At 58.0% G+C, this 21,319-nt stretch overlaps 4 protein-coding genes across 4 annotated transcripts; 2 read left to right on the forward strand and 2 right to left on the reverse strand.

Moving 5' to 3' along the window:
- Window positions 1-1,914: 1,914 nt before the first annotated feature.
- EX895_002304 (uncharacterized protein) lies at window positions 1,915-5,739 on the forward strand (the record flags this gene model as incomplete). The annotated part of the gene is made up of 2 exons (XM_029882903.1): window positions 1,915-2,057; window positions 4,041-5,739. 2 exons carry the CDS (start codon window positions 1,915-1,917, stop codon window positions 5,737-5,739), a joined length of 1,842 nt encoding a protein of 613 aa, XP_029740658.1.
- Window positions 5,740-6,040: 301 nt separating this feature from the next.
- On the reverse strand, window positions 6,041-7,771 carry EX895_002305 (uncharacterized protein; the record flags this gene model as incomplete). Its single annotated transcript, XM_029882904.1, has 1 exon — window positions 6,041-7,771. One exon carries the CDS (start codon window positions 7,769-7,771, stop codon window positions 6,041-6,043), a length of 1,731 nt encoding a protein of 576 aa, XP_029740659.1.
- Window positions 7,772-9,468: 1,697 nt separating this feature from the next.
- On the forward strand, window positions 9,469-11,292 carry EX895_002306 (uncharacterized protein; the record flags this gene model as incomplete). Its single annotated transcript, XM_029882905.1, has 1 exon — window positions 9,469-11,292. One exon carries the CDS (start codon window positions 9,469-9,471, stop codon window positions 11,290-11,292), a length of 1,824 nt encoding a protein of 607 aa, XP_029740660.1.
- A 321-nt stretch (window positions 11,293-11,613) lies between these two features.
- On the reverse strand, window positions 11,614-20,931 carry EX895_002307 (uncharacterized protein; the record flags this gene model as incomplete). The annotated part of the gene is made up of 1 exon (XM_029882906.1): window positions 11,614-20,931. The coding sequence occupies one exon, from the start codon at window positions 20,929-20,931 to the stop codon at window positions 11,614-11,616; it is 9,318 nt and encodes a 3,105-aa protein (XP_029740661.1).
- Between the last annotated feature and the right edge of the window lie 388 nt (window positions 20,932-21,319).

Consider the following 21,319-nt stretch of genomic DNA (forward strand, 5'->3'; position numbering starts at 1 on the left):
TTAACGCCGCGCCCTCCGGCGACTGAGACACGCCAAGTTTGCCAAGACTTGCTAATGTCATTGCCGCCCGCCCAGGAACCTTACTATGAGCTTCCGACGCCGACGTCGGAAGCAGTCCTGGCTCCAGTCGGTGTGAAGGATACCGTCCATTTGCCAGAAAACAAAGTCGGACACGCGAACGCCGAAAAGAGCGAGAACCAGAGTTGCTAAGCCGATCGCCGCAGGCTGACCGACTGACTGTCTTACTGGGCGGAAGCAGAATTGTTTGTTACTCGCGGTGTTCGACATTTGTCAAGACGCAGCTTGACTCTTGACTTGCAGCGTGAATGTATGAGCCGACACTCTCACCCGAGACCATCGCATGACAGAGCTGCTCTGCCCTGTTGAGCCTGAGCGACCGCAGCCTTAGCACGCGTAATACTCGTCCCTGGACCCGAGACAAAGAGGGTAAGACGACAAAACGAGTGCTCAGCACGGGGAGAAGACCAAGCGAAGTTTGCACTGCATCGCTGATCATTTCAACTTGATGGTGCCGATTCCAGGCACCGCAAGATTCAGACCCTGTGGGCGTGAGAGCGTGAGAGCGAGTCAGAGTGGGCGACAAAGCGAACAACGCAGGCAAGCATCACACGACAGCTTGTCAAATCTTAAAAGAACCACTTTACACTGCACAGCGCAGCGCAGAGTGGGGTCGGACTGTTTGCACAATGGCTTGACTGACAAACCTGCTGTGCTGCGTTCGAGCCTGATTCCCTTCTGGTCAAATTTTATACAGTATCGATTTAAATATCTTTAGTCTCGCGAGCTTGGGCGCCGTTTCTCCGCCAACGTATCCGCGGGCGGTGGGCTTGACGTTGTACCGCCGAAAAAGGGGCGGCGACAAGCGACGTGGTGCGGATGCTGCTGAGAAAGAAAGAACGGTTGCCGAAATTCCTGACCTGACTCAGACCAGTGAAGAACACCAGGCTGTTCCGGAAAAGTGGTGACCTTGTTCGCTAAACAAAATTCAAATCAAGCCCCTGCCGCGGAAATCCCTTGAGCTCACGTTAAGGGCGCAGCAAGCGAGATTATTTAACGGAAAGAAAAAAGAAAAAAACAAGAAGAAAAAAAAAAGAAAGGGGAGCGAGTGCAGGCGTCGATCCTCGCAGCCGACGTGCGAGGAGCTCAGCGGTCAAGTAACATCTGTCTCTGCGGTCGATCCTCTCACCATCAGGCGAAGCGCAAGGGTTGACGACGTCCAACGCACCGTTGTGTTTAGCCATCCAAAGCTTGCCGCCCTGTCCAGGGAAGCGAGCCAAGGGTTCACCTTGCAGTTCCTCTCTGACAACAGTATTTCCGGCTGTAACACTTGGCGCAAAGAGGCCGTACCTGGAACACGGTTTTTAGGGCGCTTCTCTGCTGTGCTGCCCCTTGGTCTATCTTGGTGTGTGTCGGTACCGCTGTTGGATTCGGCTCGCCCGACCTCGTCGTCGAGCCCCTTGGTGAAAAACCATATATCCCGGGCCTTCTCTTTGCTCCCGACTTCATCGTCCACTCCATTCCATTCCATCACTTGAACCCTCCCGTCCCCATCTCCTCTGCCGCCTTCCTGTGCTGCACCCTATACTCTTGCCATCTTGCGCTTGGACGGTTGCACAACAACACTACTACGCATATCTGATACTCTGGCATCAGCTCCGATCGCAAAATAACACGCTTCCTCAGCAAGCTTCTCAAACACCTGGCGCCATCAGACGTGTGGATCTGCACTGCGATACTTGATACTCTTCGACGCAGACAACTCCATCTCGAGCAACGCTGCGTGTCTTTCCCTAGCAACGCTCTTAGATAGCCCAAACGAAAGCGCAACCGACGTTGCAAGACGATACGAATCGCCAGCTTCAGGTTCGAACCGCATCGGCACTTCCGTACATCATGGCGCCTCAAATTCTCACCTCGATCTATCCGGCTCTGCCCAAGGCAAGCTACACAAACATCTTTGACTATGTCAGCTCCGAGTCCGAGTCGTCGCTCGCTGACAAGGTGCAGTTCGTTCGTCAGGACGGCAAGCAGTTCACGTAAGTACCGCCCCTCTATCTCGATCTCTGTTTGAATCGCCTCGTCTCGTTGCGTTCTGGCTGGATATGTCGCTGGTCTCTGGTGGTTCGTATCGTCGCTATCTCTAGGCTTGACCAGCTGGGTATGGCTTTGCTCTCACGAAAGCTGGGCTGTACTGGCGAGCCTCGTCGCACAGTCACCCTTGCCGGCCTGCCCTTCCTTTGCGCTGCCCCCCCCCCCCCTCGGCCAGGCTACAGATGCTTCCTTACTCCTTGCGAGCCCCGGGCGACAGCTGTTCACCTCGATCTCTCACAACTTGTGATTAGCCCTCCCGGCGTGCTAGGAGCAAAGGCCTGCCTGCATTGTCTGCACTTGGGGCGGACGTTGAATTCCCACTGGGATCTTCTTTGGAATTGTCCGACTTTCGTCCTCTTTTGCAGCAGCCTACGGTTCGTTTCCAGCCTCCGCTCTCCTCCAATTAAAGCATGTGCATGCCTTTGTCGCTCGCCTCATGCAAGATAACAGAGCTTGCTGGGCATCAAGCACACGGCATTGTTGGTATAGGATATCGGATGCGGAGACGGCAGTGTACGGCAATGTGGGAGGATGCAGACGGGCGTGCCGCGTGCCGTTCTTGCAGCCTGTTGACAGTAGCTCTACGGTGGGCGCGCCGAAACGGTAGAAGCAGGCAGAGGGCTGCGCGAGTAGTCCATCCATTCGACCGCCGATTCTTTGCAGCAATGCAGTTCGTAGGAAGCGTTACCTCAGTCTCGCGGCAGTTGGCAGAGTCGAAAAAAAGAGAAAATTCCGAATCGCGGATTTTTCGACGATTTTCTTTCTCTTCTCTGCTTGGCGGCTATCCAACTCTGCCCTGCAGCCCTGTAGTCTCTGTGGCTCATTGTTTCCCAGAGTGGGAAGTGGGTTGCTCCTTCGCATCGGTGGACGACGATGCTCGGCTGGTGGTGTATCATCCACCACGGGAGCAGAAAGAGTGGGTTGGGTGAAGACGGACGGAGCTGATGGCCTCGCGATGAAAAGAGATCGCTTACCGGTCCAGATGTGTCTCGCAGATCAGCTTGGTTGCGACTGCGACATACTCTTGCGCTGCGCCGCCTCCTTCCCGATCGGTGAGACCGACGTCGATCTTCCGTTGTGCCGGGCACTCAGCCAGTGTCAGGCTGTCTTGGCGGACTCGTTCAGGACGCGTCTTTTTTTCCCTTTAACAAAATTCGATCTTCGAGTATTTGTGAAAAAGCGATTCCGCGCCGGTTTACATTGCTTGGCAATAGGCGACCGCATCGCGGACATCCGACGACGTTTTGACAAGGCTGGCCAAGCGCGGATCGCAGCTGAGATCGGCGGCGTTGCACTTCTCCGTATCACGCGCGCTCGTTCGACTCCGCTCGTCAGGCGAATTGCATGCATGACGTCGGGCTCCTCCTTTTTACTTGCTTTCACCAACCAGTCCGTCGGAGGGTCGACATCGTTGCTGCCACACGCGATGCGATGCCCAAGGAGGTGACCAGACCGTGAGGGTGGAAGCAGCTGGTGGCGTCTTGTGCTGTTGCTCAAGCATGACCGTCAGGAGTACCTTGTGCGGGCGCCTTCGCTTCCCCGACCACTCTGCGAATGAGGCGACCACATCGGATCGTCCTTGCCGTGGGCCCGGGGATAGTGAGCAGCCCACAGACCACACGACCTGATCCTCGAGACGAGAGTTTGTCGACGACGACGACGATTTCGGGGGCGCTCATCACAATGCATAGTTCTGCATGCTGACCTCGATTTGCTTTTCTCTCATTTGTCCAACCTCAAACAAATTCATTTCCTCAATGCTGGACCCTCGATTTTTCTTTCGCGTTCGTGAACCCTCTTTTTCTCCTTCTCACGCCTTCGCATTCGATTCGATCCGCGTCCCGATTTCAACGATCGTGTCGTGCCGATTCAACGTCGCCGTACAAATCATCTATCTCTGATGACGATGTTCGCGGCTGCTGAAACAGACACGGCCAGGTGGTGCGCGAAGCACGTCGCTTGGCTTGGACGCTGAGGCACAAGCTGGGTCTCCAGCCTCGCCAGCGTGTGGGTGTCATCTCGCCAAACCACACCATGTACCCCATCTTTGTCTTTGCAGCAGAGGTGGCCGGTCTCGTTACTGCTCCCGTCAACCCGGCGTTGACTGTGGGAGAACTGTCCAAGTCGCTTCAGCAGGCTTCCGTCGACATTGTCCTTGCCCACCCCTCGTGTCAGGACAACGCCCGCGCCGCTTGGGAGCAGGCCAAGGCTGCTATGGGCCGAGGAGCTTCTTCTTCGTCGTCGTCTTCCGAGACGGCCAGCGAGGGACTGTTCATGTTTGACGATGCGGACGAGCTTGTCGTCGGCAAGCAGGGCGAGCCTGATCTGCGTGCTCAGCTGACCGACAACGAGCTCGAGTCGTACCGTGTCGAGGATCCTACCACCGAGACTGCCTTTATCATGTTCTCGTCTGGTACCTCGGGCTCTGCCAAGGGTGTCGAGATCACCCACTCCAACGTCATCCACAGTGTCATGGCCCTCGTTGCCACTCATGACGACTACTTTGGCCAGAAGGACGTGCAGGTCGGCTTCCTGCCCTTCTACCACATCTTTGGTCTCATCAAGCTCATGCACCACCCCTTCTACCTTGGCATGAAGATCGTCATCCTGCCCAAGTTCAGCCTCGACCTCTTTTGCGAAAAGATCGAGGAGCACCAGGCCACTGCTTCGCTGGTGGTGCCACCTGTTCTGCTTCAGCTGGCAAAGAGCCCTGTGCCCGAAAAGTACAACATGTCGAGCCTCAAGTGCGTCCAGTGCGGTGCTGCTCCTCTGTCGGCAGAGCTCTTTGAGCTGCTCGAGAAGCGCTACCCTGGTTTGGCGGTGCTCAATGGATACGGTCTCACCGAGTCGCTTCCTTCGGTAATTTGCTCGGGTCCCAAGGATTTGCCCAACTCCAAGGGTGCTGCCGGTCGTATCGCTCCCGGTGTCGAGGTGCGCCTTGTGTCGGAGGAGGGCCACGATGTGGGTCAGGAGCAGGGACGAGAGGGCGTTCCCGGTGAAGTCTGGCTGCGTGGCCCGACGATCATGAAGGGCTACTTGGACAACGAGGAGGCTACACGCGATGCTTTTACGGCCGATGGATGGTTCAAGACTGGTGATGTCGCTGTGATGCGCAACACCGAGATCTTCATCGTGGATCGCATCAAGGACTTGATCAAGTTCAAGGGCTTCCAGGTCTCGCCTGCGGAGCTCGAGGCGGTCATCACGAGCCACCCAGAGGTTGCGGATGTTGCCGTGTTTGGTGTGTGGTGCCCCGCTCAGATGACCGAGGTACCGCGCGCCTGCATTGTACCGAGGGATCTGGAGCTGCTCAACAAGCCAGACGAGTGCATGGAGCTCGAGAAGCGCGTGCGTTCGCACATGGAGAAGCTCGTTGCAGCGCACAAGAAGATCCGCGGCGGCATCGAGTGGGTGGCTACCGTCCCCAAGTCTCCCTCGGGCAAGATCTTGAGGAGGCTGCTGCGCGACGAGGCGGCGCGAGCTGCTGCTAAGGCGGACGAGAAGAACCAGCTGCGTTCGACGTTGGTGACGACGCTTTCGGCGGTCAATGCCGGTGGTAGCAAGGACGAGGACGAGGCGAGGGATAGCAGTATCTTTTCGCCCATCTCGCCCGTTGCTGCTGCGTGAGCGGTGGTTGATTGTTGGATTGCTAGTTGTTCGTCTTGTTGCATGCTCTTTGTCTGTTGCTAGTACCTAATTTTTTTTTGTCTCGTCATTCGCATTTGGTTCTCGGTTCTCGGATTGTTGTCTTGGCTTTTGATTTCAATGAACAATGTCTTCTCTCTTCACTCTCTCTGACTCTCAGGATGCTTTGGTGAAAAGAAGCATGTTGCGAGGTGTGGACAAAGGAATGGTAACTTATTGCACTGAAAACAAAACAGAACAAGCGGATCTATTGACTAGGAGCAGGCAGGCAGGTAGGCAAGTTCTAAACACGGACCCACTTGAAGAGCCAATCGGCCGCGTACAGGGCGCCATCGTCAATGACGCGCGAATACGCCTCGGCGAGAGCACAGCTCGCGGGGACAAGGATGACGAACAGCACACCCAAGACGGCGGCCTCGCTGGTCCAGCCCAACCCGTGGGTCAGATGGAACCAGACCAAGCTGCCGAGGCTGAGCATGAGCGTGCCGGAGATGAGCGCGATCGAGAAGGCCCACCTGCCGACGTGGACGAGCGGGCGAGCTGCAAAGATGCGCTGAAGGCGCGGGGAGAGCTCGATGAGGTACAGCGCGCCCGTGGCGACGAGGTAGTTGTCGTAGCGCGGGTAGGCGGTGGCCGCGGGGTCGGTGGCGTAGTTGAGCCGGCCCGTGTTGCCGTCAACGTGCGCGACAATGTCCCGGTTTGCGTCGGCGGGCAGCGCGGCGATCCAGATGTACTTGAGCGCCACTCCCAGAACCAGGAGCAATGCTCCCGGGAGGAAGGCAGGGATAGAGCGCGTCCCCGCTCCGTTCACGGGGATGCGCTTCCCCCCAAGCCGCTTCCCGGAGGGCAGCAGCTGCAGGTAGACCGTCGACCATTCGGCAAGCAACAACCCGGTGAGCGTGTACCAGCTGAAGCGGCCGACCCAGGCCGTGGTGAGGATGAGGAGCAGCATGCCGAGGTTCTTGTACCGCAGCACGGTGTACGGCAGGGCAAATGCAAGGATGATCATCACGTACGTCTGCTGGAACAGCACAGGCACAATCCACAGCGTCCCGCTCGGCGGGATAAACATGGTCGCGCGTGCCGTCTTGAAGTAGAACGGCGTGCTGAAGAAGAATAGCAGCGAGTTGAAGTACTCGAGCACCGAGCCCCACTGTTGCGGAGGCTCCGCTAGCTGGTTCTGCAGCGCACTTGAGAGCTGCGGCGCGTACCGGAAGCCGTTGACCGCAATGACGACCGACACGAGTGCGAGAGTGATCGCCATGGGCAGGAAGAATCGGAACGGACGCTTGAATGCGGCCCCTGCGAGCGTGATGGCCTGGCGTCGTTCGATGAACGTCTGCAGACTGGCGCGGCCGGACAGGATGATGAAGAAGCAGGCCTGCAGCTCGCCATCGAACAGGAGCGGCGAGAGAACTTTGCGCAGAATCGACTGCCACGCTGGAGAGCGCTCGATGAATGCTGCGGGGTAAACACCGTCGACGTCTCGATCCGCAACGATGGCGGGGGCAAAGATGCGGAAGAAGGTCCAGATGAGCACTTGGAGCCCCAGGAGGCCTCGCAAGCCTTCGAGATATGCGAGCCGGCTGGAGCGCTTTCGGCCTTCATCGTTGCTCTTGTCTTCAGAAAAGGCGTTGGTGGTGATGTCAAACGCGTCTGCGGGCATGAGGATGAAGTATCCGCGCTCGTCGTAGGCTGCGGAGGAGGGTGCGTCGGTGTCGAATTCCGACTTGAGCGCGCGAGACTCGCCGTCTTTGCGAGTAGGACCGCGTCGAAGTGAGAGGTCCCTTCGAACCGTTGGTTCTGGATCAGCGAGTGCAGCTGCAGGTGCGGGGGTAGTGGACCATGCTTCGTGCGGTACGACAGAGATACTTTCGTCCTGAGTGAGGGGTTGAGGCTGTTGGGGTAACGGCGGGACGGCTTGATTGTGTGTCTCTGCTGGCAAGCGGATGCTGCGCCGGAGTGACTTGCGTGTGGCGGGGAGCTCAGCGGTGAGCGAGTATCGGGAAGCCATCTCGAGTTGGTGTTGGAGATGTTAGTGGGCTTGCTTGGATGGCCTTGAAGGTGAGAAGGGAAGGAAACGAAGATCGCACCAGAAGTGGAGTTGAGGTCTTGACGATAAAAAAATGTTGTCGCTCAAGCGAGGGGAACAAGCTCAAGGAGATTCGGTTTCCTTTGCAGCAGACAAGAGTTGGCCGGTCAGGGACTATCTTAGCTGTGCTAGGGAGAGGATGAGATTTCAGCGGGGACTTGTCCGTTTGGGCCCCCCTTGTGTGTGCGTGTGCACGGAGCGACCTCGTTGCAGCGGCTTGCTTGATTGTCCGCCGCCTCTCATAGAGAGTTGGCACACCCTTTTCCCGCTAATAGGCGAAAAATGAGGATGTAGAGCGGTCCGCGCTGCCAAAATAAGAAGGCCCAAGGCCTAATACACTGCAGCAAAGTTGGCCTTTGAAGGACAAGTGAAGTTGTTGGTGTCTCGCAAGCTGGCTTGACTAGCATGGGTGTGTTTGTGCCTATCTCAGCCTGACTCGTCCATTGTCTCGTCTGCGCGCGATACCCGAACGCCAAACGAACGCAGCTAAAAGTAAATAAATAATTGTTTCTCATTCTTTGCTACTGTATGTCCCCCCCATATCCCCTTGCGTGGTAGAGACCGGCTGCTCTTAAACATACGCAAGCTGTGACCAAAATAATTACAGAAAACTGGGTGTCTGCTGCAAATGCGCCACTGTCACGCGCCCACGTCATGCCACACTGGTTTCACGCTTTCAGATTCGACGCCCGCGCGCACTGTTCGAACCATTACCGACGCCGCCGTTCCGATTACTCGGAGAACTAGAGAGCACGCTTTGAAAACTGAATTTCGCCAGTGCTGTTTTTTCTTTCTTTTCTTCTTCCGCTCTTTCCTTCAACGAGTTTGCTCGCTTGTAACTCCCCAACACCGCATTCACCTGCCGACACCCCCTGTACATCACTTTCCATCCGAGCTCACACGGGTTCGCGCCGCAACCCAGACGCTGTGCTCGTTTTCTGTTCTCGGCGGTTTGCCTTCCGGTCGTTGACAAGGATGCTTACGCAGATCGAGATTCGAACCTGGTCACCGCAGCTCCGAGGGTTTCACATCGCTACTAACCACGACAAGATCAGAAGAATGCTTGTGCTATAGCAGCTCATCATCGGAGCGACGTAAGCGCTGAAACGACCACACATCCAATGCTGCTGTCGATCACAGGTTGCACCGCAGATCATTCCGCCTTGGTTTGACTCTCAAAAGCTGAGATAGCAAAGACAGACATCATCGCTGGTGCCCTCAATGAGAGCGAATGGAGCCGGTCGGTACGTCCGGTGCAGGCGCCATTGCGTTGTGATGCCAAGGAGAAAGTGCAGTGCTGTCTCTGTGGGGCCTGCTTAAAGGGTTCATTCACTGCGCGTGTTTTTTCATTCTCCGCTCTCGATAACGTGAGAAGCTTCTCTGATTTATTTGTCGCGGCAATGCAGTGACGGCAGCCGGCATGGAGCCATTCGCCTTTCAAAAACGTGCGCGTTCGAGCCGCTATACGCACTCACTGTGGACTCGATAACGCCGCCGTCCATCTCCATCCTTCCTTTCGTCTTCCTTCCATTCACACACGTAGACTTGAATGAGACGCTGTCTGCGATAGCATATCTACGAAAAGGCTTGCGGATTTTTCCCCTCTCAAAGCTTCGATAATGTCGACACTGTACGGCAGCGGCGGTGGTGGCCATGGTGGCCCACGCCAGGGTAGTGGCGACTCGATCTCGTACGACGCTAAGCCTGTGCTGCCTACGTCGCACACGAACCGTTCTCCTCGCAACAAGAACAAGGCAGCGGCGTGGTGGAGCGGCCTCACCCGCCCGGCCAAGATTGCCTACTGTGCGCTGCTGGCCGTCATTCTGCTCGCGCTCATCCTCGGCCTTGCGCTCGGCTTGACGCTTGGGAAAGCGAAAGAAGATCCGAACCCGGCATCCGACTACGTGCCCTCTTCGATCTCTGGGAACCGCACGTCGCTGCTGCAGTCCGGCTCCTGGTACACGGCGCCGTCGAACGGGACCAACTTCGCCTGGGCTTCGGCGAGCACGCAGCTGGGCAACTTCAGGGCGGACAGTCAGGGCGTCGACATCATCATCAACACGACGCAGAAATTCCAGGCGATCGACGGGTACGGTGGGGCGATGACCGATAGTTCTGCATCGCTGCTCGGCCGGCTCAAGGCGAGGGAGGTGGCGCTGTACAACCGTGTGATGGACTTTGTCTTCAACAACGCTACGGGCATCGGTGTTACGCGCGTCTCGATGGGTGCGAGCGACTTCTCGGTCGACAACGAGTACAGTTACGTCGCCCGTCCGCCCGTGTTCGCGCAGGCCGCGGAGCAGCTCAACGACCCCTCGGCGCTCCTGGGCGATTTCAACATCGCGGGCACCCAGAGCGCGCTCTACACCATCCCCGTGCTGGTCGATGCGATGCGGCGCAACCCGAAGCTCAAGGTGATCCTGACACCCTGGAGCCCGCCAGCGTTTATGAAGTCGAACAACACCATGAACGGCGGCACGCTGCGGACTGGATTTGTCGGCGTGCTAGCGCAGTACTATGCGCAGACCGCACAGGCGTGGGCGCAGGCGGGCGTCAAGCCGTGGGCCATGACGCTGCAGAACGAGCCGTCGAACCTGGCTGCGTATCCGTCGATGGGCATGGATTCGGAGACGCAGGTGCAGCTCGCTGTCGCGTTGAAGCGGGAGCTGGCGCAGCGCGGGCTCGGAGACGTGCAAGTGTGGGCGCATGACGACAACTACAGCGGCTGGGAGAACGCGGCTGAGATCGTCAACGGCAATGCGTCCGCCGTGGATGCGGTCGCGTTCCACTGTTACCGCGGCAGCCCGTCGCAGATCGCCCAGTTCGAAGCTGCGCTTCAGAGCGGTGTGCGCAAGAACATCCACATGTCTGAGTGCACGGGTACTGGCAACCCCGCCAACCGCTGGTCTGGCATCCAAGGCTGGTTGACCAATGTCTACTGGCCCCTGCTCGTCCAGAACGCGCGCAGCGTCGTCCAGTGGAACTTGGCCCTAGACAACGGCTATGGCCCGCGCCTGAAAACGTCCTACTGCGCCTCGTGCACCGGATCCCTCACCCTCTCCTCCCCACACCACCCAGCCAATCCCTATGTCTCCTTCAACGACCAGCTCTACCTCACCTCGCACTTCTCCGCCGCCTCCACGGACTTGTCCAATGTGGGAGGTGGCCAAGCCGTGCGTGTCGCCGCAGAGCAGGGTACGCTGTACTCACTGAACCGCGACGACTGGCAGTGCTTGAACTGGATCGCGTATGCTGCGCCGCTGAACGGCGCACAGTTGCAACAGGCGAGTACTGCGAACGGCGCGCCGGCCGAGAGGAGGGTCGGGTTAGTCGTGGCGAATACGTGCAAGGGTACCAAGAACGTTGTGGTTTCCAGCGATGGCAGGAGGTCGACCTTGCCTGTGCAGCAGGGATTGACGAGCTTTGTTTGGACTGCGCCTTAGATGGCGGTCAGTCTGGGAGGTTTCTGCAACTGTAGAAATATGGACGTTGTGCTTTGCTTGTTGTGGAACTGTAGAATATGAACGTGCACCAGGACGTGTGTGGTCATGCGTGCGTGCGTGAGTGAGCAACGAAAGATCGACTGCACTGTTCAGCGGTATCTTGGTCACCAACTCATGAACCTTGAACGAAGCTTAGACCACCTTCACGCAAACATCACTGTCACTCACAAGCCAGTACAGTCCACATCGCCAAAACCATCTTCGAATATCTTAGCATTCACGACAATCGACCAAAACACGAGAAAGCTCGAACTCACTCATTCACTCCCTCCGAGCGCGCTTCGTCTTTCCACTACCCCCCGCCTCGCGCTTATCCAGATGCTGCTGGTTCCTCCTCTTCCTCGCGGCATGGTTCTTCCTGTTCCTCTGCTCATTCTTCTTGGCTTGCAACTCCGGGTTCTGAATCCCCCTCATCAGCCGATCCGTCTTCCTCTGCTCCCGCTTGGCCTGCTGACGCCTCTTCAACGTCGAGTAGGTCTTGTTGAACAACGACACGTCGACAAGGCTCTGCAGGTGCGACTGCACCTCGATCGCCAGCGTCTTGAGCTGATCACCACCGTGCAGCGAGGTTTGCGCGGTGGAGGCGGATTCGACGAGCCGAATGATGGGCGAGAGGAATAGGGGGAGGAGGTGCGGCAGGAGGGAAGTGGGGAGAGAGGACGAGAGCGCCGCGAAGAAACGCAGGATCGACGACGGCGCGATGGTCCAGTGAGGCGGTTTGGACTGCGCCAGTGAGAGACGCGCTTGGAACGAGAGGCGCGAGACGAGCCAGCGCAGAGGGTCGTTGGCGATGGCAGTGGGTGCATCCATGGCCGCTTCGTGCCGTTTTGCGCCTTCGACGATCGTTTCGTCGTCCATCTCCTCGTCGCCCTCGTCGTCCCCACCCTCGTCCTCGTCTCCGTCTTCATCCTCGTCCTCATCCTCATCCTCCTGCACCTCGGCTGCGTGCCCGTCAATCGACTGTTCCTTGCCTCCGTCCACCTCTGCCTCCTCCTTCTCCACCTCGTCAAGCACAGGTCGATCAACTGGGAAGAGCGCAAACGAGCGTCCGATCCACACCAGGTTCTTGACCACTTGCAAAGCCAACGTGTCATCGAGCTTATCCGATCGCAACTGCAGGCACGACTTCTTGGCCGCATCCACCAGCGCGGGCAGACTGGCAACGGGATCCTGCTGCACAGGTACCATTGCAGGCGCTTGGGGCTCGCGCAGCGCGTACAGAGCGCCAAGGATGCGCGAGGCAGAGATGCGCACCCACTTGTGCGGGAACAGCAGCAGTCTGCGCACTGCGTCGTTTGCCTTTGCTGCTCGAGCATCGTCGGCGCCAATGATAGATGTGATCCGGCCGAGCGTTTGCAGCGAGTGGTACGGCAGCTGCCAGTCCAACTCCATGTCCTCGAAACCGAAGACTCCGGCATCCGAGCTCTCCAACGATTCGAGATCGTCTGCACAGTCGACGAGCACTTTGGTCACCACCTCAAGCGTCTTATCCGCCCACCCTGCTCCACGATCCGGTAGCGCTTCCAGCAGCAAGCCGTAGATCTGCACACCGACTCGAGCCAGCTCCGGCTTGGCTTCCTGTCGAGACCACGCATCCACCATCAGCGCCGTCTTGTCCTGCTGTCCCTCGGTCATCGCGCGCAGCAGTGTGCGGAGGAGCACGGCCGACTTCTCGCGACACTTGGAGCTGGTGTCGTTAGCCAGCACCATGGCTAGCGCAACGAAGAGCATCTCGGCATACTCTTGCAGCAGCTCGTCGCCGAACTTGTTGAGAATGGCGTCGGTGATCTCGAGCACCGACAGTCGTCCGGACTCGTGTTCGTACGCCAGGTTCTTGGCGAGGAAGCCGATCTGGTTGCGCAGGCGTTGCTTGCCCTGCGGATAGTCGAGCAGGAACTGGAGGTACGTCGAGCGGCACAGGTCTCGCACCGAGTCGCTCTGGTTGGTGACCATCATCTCGGCTACTTTGTCCATGATGTCGTACACTTCCGAGAGGACCAGGCGTCGACTGACAATGGCACGCAGCAGACTGAACAGCGTGCTCTGCACAGCGGGCTCTTCGAGATCCGGCGCGACGAGCTTGAGAAGACCGCTGAGGTGCGTCTCTGAGAGCGAAGCCTGCTTGCACTCGCGCAGGATGGCCGTGAGTGTGCGGAACGCCGTCTGGACGATCTGCGACTGCGGCGATCCGTATTGATGGATGATGCCAAAGATCTGCTTGATGAACACGGGCAGAGCCTTGTCAACGCGCGAAACGGGCACCTTGACGATCTGGGCAATCGCACGCAACGACAGCTCCAGTACCGACGACTCGTTGGCATACGCTGCTTCGCCAACAATGTTGACCATGCTGTTGAGCTTGGCCAGCACCTCTTCGTCTTGGAAGTTGAAGCGCTCCCTACGCAGCGAGGTGACGAGCATCTCGAGCCCGAATGCAACAAACTTATGCGCGTTGCGCGAGTAGTGGTCCTTGCCAGCCGTAGCGCCCTCTTCGACATCCTTGCGCTTGAGGAAGACCGCGTAGTTGTACAGCGTCGCCGACTTGTGTCGCGAAGCCGCTCGGGCCTCGGGTTTGCGGGCCTGCAAGAAGACGGCATCACGACGAATGAGCGTTGCGCAGAGCGAGAGGAATCGGTTCGAGTCAAACTGCGGATTGGCAGGGATACCACTCGAGATGCGGCGCAGGCACTCTTCCACCTGTCGCACCGACTTAGGGGTCTCGGTCTGCTGCAGAATGTCTCGCAGTGGTTGAAGCACCTCGGCCATCCGGTTGGGCGTGACGATGCGCGAGACTTGTTCGAACGTGTCCATGCTCTTGCTGTGCTTAACTTCACGGTATGTCGTCTTGCTTCCGATGGATTCACGGTCATCGGCTGTGGCGCCAAAGATGTCCTCGACCGCAATCTCGATGATCTCCTTGGCACCCTGGTCGAGCGAGGTGAGCGGTTCGTCTTTGCTCGCCATCAGGTGCGTCAGCACAGAATGCACGGTGAAGGCCAGCACGGCTTTTTGTGGGCCACGCATGAGGGCACGTCGCATCTCGCGCAGGAACTCGGGCAGGAAGCTTGCACCTAGCGTCGACATGACTTTGCAAGCGGTCTCGCGCGCGAGGTCGCGCGTGTCCTGCGCTTTGGCACGGAAGACGTTCGAGAGCGTCTTGAGAAGCTTGGAGATCTTCGTCTTGCGTTGCTTGGCGGGGAGACACTGCGCAACGCGGACCACACCAACGGCGATGGGCAAACGTGTCGAGGCCTCAGTCTCGTCCTTCTGGTCCAGGTACGCCATAAGTCGGGGGAGCAAACGCGACGTGACGGCATCTAGGATCTTGACGCGTTCCGCCTCTTTGCCCTCCTTGCTAGCCTCGGCAGCAGCCCGAGGTTCATCGTTCTCCTGCTCTGCTCCGTCTTCGAATTCTCCAGCGTCGTCGCCTTCATCTTCTATGACGGTCTCCTCTTCCATACCAAAGTGGAAATTGTCCAAAATGGCCATGGCCGTGCGAACCATGATGCGTTCTGTCGCCCCTTTCTTGTTGGCAAGGCGAAGGTATTGCCAGAGCAAGGCGTTGTACGGACCCCAGGTGAGCTGGCCGGCCAGCAAGCCTAGGCTGGTGATGACCTCGGTGACCAGGTTGTGGTCGTTGAGCTCGACAGATCCAGGCATGAGGAAGTGGCCGAGAACAGGCGCAAGGATGTCGCTGATGGTACGACTCTTCATGCCGCCCTTGGCTGCCTGCTCAGGGAGGCGCTTGACTGCACGCGTCCTTCGGTGCAACTGAATGTGGTGAATGTTGTTGAAGAAGTTAACTTCCGCGTCGCCGCCGCCAAGCAGACCCGAGAGCTCGGCCATGACTTCGCACCCAGACAGCTGTTCGGCTGCCGAAGACATGACAGCCAGCACGTCTCTTCGCACAAGCTCGGATCGGTTGCGCACCGCCTTCTTGAGTCCTGGCCAGACCGCCTGCAGGAACAATTGCATCGTCTCGCCCTCGGCCTCTGCGCCCGCGTTGCACTCGGCTGCAGTCTGGCTGATGAACTTGACCAGCGAGGCATTGGCATTGCTGCGCACCGACAGCTCCTCGGGGTCCAGGATGAGGAAGAGGAAGTTGTGCACGAGCGGCTGCCACTCCTTGACGTTGATGTGCACATCGCTGGCGTTGATCGAGTCGAAGGCAGTAAAGAGCTGATCGAAATCACGTTCTTCCACTCTTCGCTTGCTGAGCGCATTGAGCTGCGAGCACCACTTTGCCACGCGGCTCAGCTCCGGGTCCACTTCAGCGCAACGATTGAAAGCAGCGCTGAGCGTCTTTCGCGACTCTGCGGTGCGGAGCAGCGAGAAGAGACCGCTGAGCATGGCAAAGGTGCTTTGGAAGAGCTCGGAACGCACGTCTTGGAACTCTGGGATGAGCGAGAGCAGACGCTCGAAAATGCCCAGCAGCTCGGTCTTGGTGCGTTCCGGCACAAGGAAGTTGGACTTGCGCATCATCGGACTGAGAAGCGTGACGAGGTGGCTGGCGTCTTCAGGAGCAGTGACAAAGGGTGACAGAGCTGAGAGGAGAGAGATCTGACGACGCAAAAGATCGTCTCGGCCCATGGCAGCAGCAGCAGGACCAACGGCGGCAGAGGCCTGTTCAATCAGCGGAGTAACGCCGTTGAGGAACACGGTAGCATGTGGCCTCACGAGCAGGTCCACCAAGGCCAAATCGCAGCCATTCCTGTAGTTGACCTCCGAGCTGACATCCATCGCGTCCTGTTCAGCAGCAGCGGCGGCAAGGACTCGTTCGGAAATGTCGAGCACGGACCCGATGACAGATGGCTTGACCGTGGGTGCTGCGAGGATGGCAAAGATGCTCGGCAGCACCGCGTTGTCGTACGTGCCAAGAAGAGGGATAGTCTCAGACTGACTCGACCAGACATGGAAGAGCTCGAGCAGCGCAGACGGGCTCTGGCTCGACTCGACCTTGAGCGCCTCGAGACGTGGCGAGACGAGTTCAGCAAAGATGGCCGGCAAGTATCGATCCCACTGGAACAGCGATGCCGCCTGAGGTTTACCAAAGAAGTCACATAGTCGCTTATAACCAGCCTGGCGCACCAGACGAGAACGCGAAGTGCGCGCTGTGAGAGGCTTGCGGGTGTCGGCAGACGTGACAGCGTCGGTGCTGTCGATGTGCACCTGGACGACCGCTCGATGGGCATGGTAGGTGAGATTGAGAGCGACAGAGATGAGGCGGTCCCAGTAAGGCAAGAGGTTGGAACCGATCTGCTTGACGACCTCACCGAGCAAGGTCAGATAACCGACTTGTCGTCTGGTTGAAGCGACGGGCGATTTGACAACGTACTCGAACTTGTCACCGTCAGCGGAAGGTGGGCGGGCCTGATCGCCGAAAGGAGCGAGCATGAGATCGACGAGCGTCACCAGTTCATCCGAGCCAACGTCAGCAAGTGCACCCAGCACAGCACCTCGTCGAGCCCTCTGGCCAGCACCGCTCGTGCGATTACCACGCCTCGAGAGCAGAGCACCGAACAGGAGACGAATGACCAGAGGCATGAGCACAGGACGATGATAAGGCTGCACAACGTTGGAGTCTGAGGACAGCGTGAAAGTGGTCAGAGTGTCACGGAAGTTGCCTGCTTCGAGTAAGTTCTTGAGCTTGGTGGCGTACGGCAGCACCGCTTCATCCTTCCAGGTCAGGATGGCTTCCAGCGCAAGCTTTTGAACCGACACTTCGGCGGTAGCACACAGGCTGAGAAGATAAGTGTGCAGTTCGTCCGAACGCGAAAGGGCTTTAGGGTTCTTGAGCTTGCCGAGCACTTCGAGATAGGCATTGAGCTGTGCCTGGCGGTCCTTCTTGCCCAAGTTCATAGCTGTTGGATCCAGCTCCTTGTCTTGCTTGCCGACAGGACTACCAGCTTCATCGTCCGCATCCTCCTGCTCGTCCTCGTCGTCCTCGTCATCATCATCGAGCGGCGAAAGCATAACACCGGCAAGGTTGCGCGGCCCTGCGTCCCTGAAAAAGATGTGGACGAAGCGGGCATTGTTGCGCTCGACGATGGGTGCGACTTGGCACAGGAGCTTGAGGATCTGGTGGCGGTAGTTGACTAAGTCGAGTCTGGCATCAGGCTGCTGAACCTCGACGCAGGCTTGGAGCGTAGTCGTGAGGCCGTTCCTGCCACTGCCGTTTTTGGTGGCAAGACCTGAGCTGGTTCGAGAATGCTGGATGCAGCTGCGAACAGCCTTGCGCCTTTCGAGCAAGATGCCGTCTTGGAACTGCTTGTCGTCGTCGACACCTGCAATATCGCTCTCGTCGCGGAGAAGACGGTCGGGTTCAATCTCATCTGCACCCACAGTCTCGCTGTCTTCGCCTTCCTCTCTTGCCGCAGACTTGATCCACACAGCGGGAGTGGATCGCAGCTCCGCAGTGTCGAGCTGTCGACCGCTTTCGAGCTCAGCAATGGCGATGCGGAAGAGGGCGTCCTCGGTCTCACGCTGACCGGATTCGACAATGTCAGAGATCGCCTTGGTCGCCTCGGCCCAGACGGGGCGCAAATTGACTTTGAGGTTGGCGACAAGGTAACGCAAGACCAACGCATCACGCTGAGCATGCTGCTGCACTTGAGCGGCCTTGTAGACAGCGACAGCTCGACCGAGCTCGCGACCGACGCCTCGCATGCGTACATTACGATCGCGGATGGAATCGACGGACAGAGGCAATCGTTCGACTTCTACGAGCTTGTCGATGAAGGTTCCATTGCCGCCAAGCTCTTCTGCCTCGATAAAGGAGAGGACCTCGAGTGCAGAGAGGCGAATCACGGGATCCGACGACATGAGCGCTCCCGACAGCGGCTCAAGCACTTCAGCCAGCTGCGGCATCTGAGGGCGCAGACGAGCCGGACAAGAGGCTAGGTACCTGCTCAAGCCACGGAGAGCGCCTCGGTGCCAGGCAGCGCAGCGCACTACGTGCTCAATAGACAGGCATTCCTTGAGTTGCTTGGCCGTAGCTTCGAAGTCCTTGCCCGAGCTTCGCTCTTGCAAGATGGCAAGACTTTCGAACGAGAGGCCAGCCAGCAGGGCTGGATTGACGATGTTCTTGTCGTAGCTAGCACGTAATTGCTCTTGAGACGAGAAGGAGGACCCGGAGAGAAGACCGTCCAACAGGAGCTGGGCGATCTGGCCGGCAAATGTGGCTGAAGACGCTGTCTTCGGCACGGTGGCCAGCCGCAGTGCAGGAACGAGAGGCTCCAGCGAGTGCTGTGGGGCGAGCTCTTGTGGCGCCGCCTTCTTTGCATTTGACGCACCCGCTTTGAAATTGTTGGCACAGAAGAGCGAGACGAGCTTTGCCAGTCGCTCTCCGATCTCGGCAGCGACATGCCTGGACCAGCGAACCGTCAAAGGGCTTGGAGGCTGCGAGACGCCAGGCTCTTCCAGCTGCCCAAGGTGTTCGAGCCGCTCGAGTAGCGTAAATGCGTGATCTTTGCTTTGCGAAGAGGTGGATGCCAAGGCAACAGTCTCCGCGGTCGAGGTGAGAACAGAGGGCAGAACAAATTGTTTGAATCCGCTCCACTCGAGCGTTGGCTGTGCAAGTGCTTCGACGAGGCCGCTGAACTCGGGCCAAAGGGCTTGTCGCTGTTCGAGGGATTCCTTGGACTTGGAGGCGCTAGACACAGGCGCGACCGAGTCGACGAGCTTGATCCCCGGACCGAGAAGATCTTGAAGTCTACCGATTGGGATCGAGAGGGCAAGGAGTGAGATGAGCGAAGTGCGCAGCGCTTCACCCTGCGAGGTCTGTACGGCAGGGTTGAGGAACAGAGGCGAGAGACGCAGAAGCAGTGCAAAGAGCGCCGGCTTGAATTGGTCGGAAACTCGGGTGCCCTTCCTAACACCAACGGCGCACGCAAGCCACTCGACAGACTCGGTGAGGTGAGCCATGTCCTGGGCCTCTGTCGTGCTGTGTCCTTGTGACAACCGCCATTGGTTGCTATCGACGAGGCTCGACAGAAACTCGAGTACAGGCGTCAGGTGACTTGAGTTGCAGTGGTGGACGAGTGCGGTGATGGTGAGGCGGCCGAGGATGAGCCGTGTCAGATGTCGGTACTTGTCGACAGATGACGAAGTGCCTGCTGTGCGATTGGGAAGCAGTAGCACGCTGAGTAGCGAGATGCACTTGGAGTGGAGGCGTCGATCGAGCGACTTGCATCCTTCCACCCAGATGCCGGCGATACCTCGAGAGAAGCGCACCGAAGGTCGACGAGAGGGCTGGTGGCGGTAGTGCACGTGTCGATCCTCGTCTGAGAGCATGGTTTCGAGGTCCGAGAGGATGAGCGATGTGATGTTCTGCAGCTGACGACCTCTTGTCTTGCGCAGAAGGTGGGCGAACGCCTCCGATGCGAATCGTCGAGTAAAGGGGGAGATACGTTGCACTTTGGTGTTGACAAAGCCAGCCTTGTCTGCTGCAACCTCTTCTGCGGCATTTGCATCCTGTTCTCCTTCCTCTTCATTATCGTCCTCGTTGTCCTCGTCATCGTCTTGAGCGTCTTGTTCGGATGTGATTGCGTGTGCAGGACCCTCTTTGGCGACGATGGCCTTCCACCCGAGGTAAGGTCGAATGACGGTCCAAGTCTCGACTAGACGACGGGTGCGGTCGTCCACCTCCCCTGCCTCTGCCTCGTCGGTGACCATCTCTACATCTACACCAACTTCAGCAGCCTCCTCGTCGTCGTCATCGTCGTCGCTAGAGCGTCTGGCAAACTCCTTGCTGACGATAAAAGGGCTCATGGCCTTCAAGATCCATGCGGCCGATTGAAAGCCGCGTTCGACGAGGTTGGCAGCAGCACGTTCGTCTCCGTTGGTGGTGTCCTTTGTTGTGGTGGTGGTGTGTACTGCGCTCTTGAGCATGAGCGGGTAGATGGGCAGGAACTCAGAACCCAAGTCTTTGGCGAGTCGAGGAAGGAGGTCGAGTGCTGCATCCCACGCAAGCCATTGGCTACGTTCCGAAAGCGTCGTGGCGAGAACCGACGAGATGGTAGAGCGATGATGGATGAGCTGCGGCAACGACTGTGATATAGGATTGAGCTGGCGGTAGAGCGAGTGGAAGGCGTTGGAGAGGTTGAGATCGGTCCACGCTTGGAGCGCGTGCGAGAACGATGTCCTAGCGTGAAGTGACGAAGAAGCGTCCTCGTCGTCAAGGACATCGTCTAGCGGCAATTCGTCATCTTGTACATCGCCACTCTCAACCAGGTGCAATGCTTCCGCTCCACTGCTTCTGGTGCTGGTGGAAGACGCTGCGAGGGGAGCGTCGAGGCCGGAATACGGTCGGTAGCTGGTGCTGGCGCTGATAGCAGCGGGTGCGAGGTGAACGTCCTGAAGACGCTGGTTGAAAGAGGCATATCGAAAGCGAGTCGAGACCTTGTCCACATTCTTGTTGATCTGCTTGAGCGTTTTTTGCTTGGCATTGGCCTGGTTGCCGCTAGCATCGAGCTGGACCCGGCGGATTTTGGATGCCTTACTGTCGGCTTTCCTTCGTTGCTGTTCTCTAGAGAGCTTCTTGCCCGCCTTGCCAGGCTGAGCTGAAGACGTAGGAGCCATATTATATCGAAGCTACCATCAATGCACGATTGACGCTACTTGCAATGGCAATGATGACGATGACGATGGGGATGAGGATGGAGATGGAGATGAGGATACTCGTAGTGAGCAGGGATTCAGAATTGCCTGGCTCAGTCGAGGAAAAAGAAGAAAAGCATTTTTTTTGCTCTCCACAGCGTGGCAAAGCCGAAATTTTTGCCTTTCCTGCGAGTGCACAGTCGCCCGAATTCCGAGACGAGGAAATTTTCAAGCTTTTTTCAGGGTCCATGTTTGACGTAACAATAAAGGAAATTCGGCGAGCAAGCGACTCGACAACATCGAAGCTATGGTCCTCACACCAGCGAGCCAGCCCCGGCACACACACGGACACCTAGATAATGGTGGCCAC

Source organism: Sporisorium graminicola, chromosome SGRAM_14, assembly GCF_005498985.1.
Source record: "Sporisorium graminicola strain CBS 10092 chromosome SGRAM_14, whole genome shotgun sequence".
NCBI lineage: Eukaryota > Fungi > Basidiomycota > Ustilaginomycetes > Ustilaginales > Ustilaginaceae > Sporisorium > Sporisorium graminicola.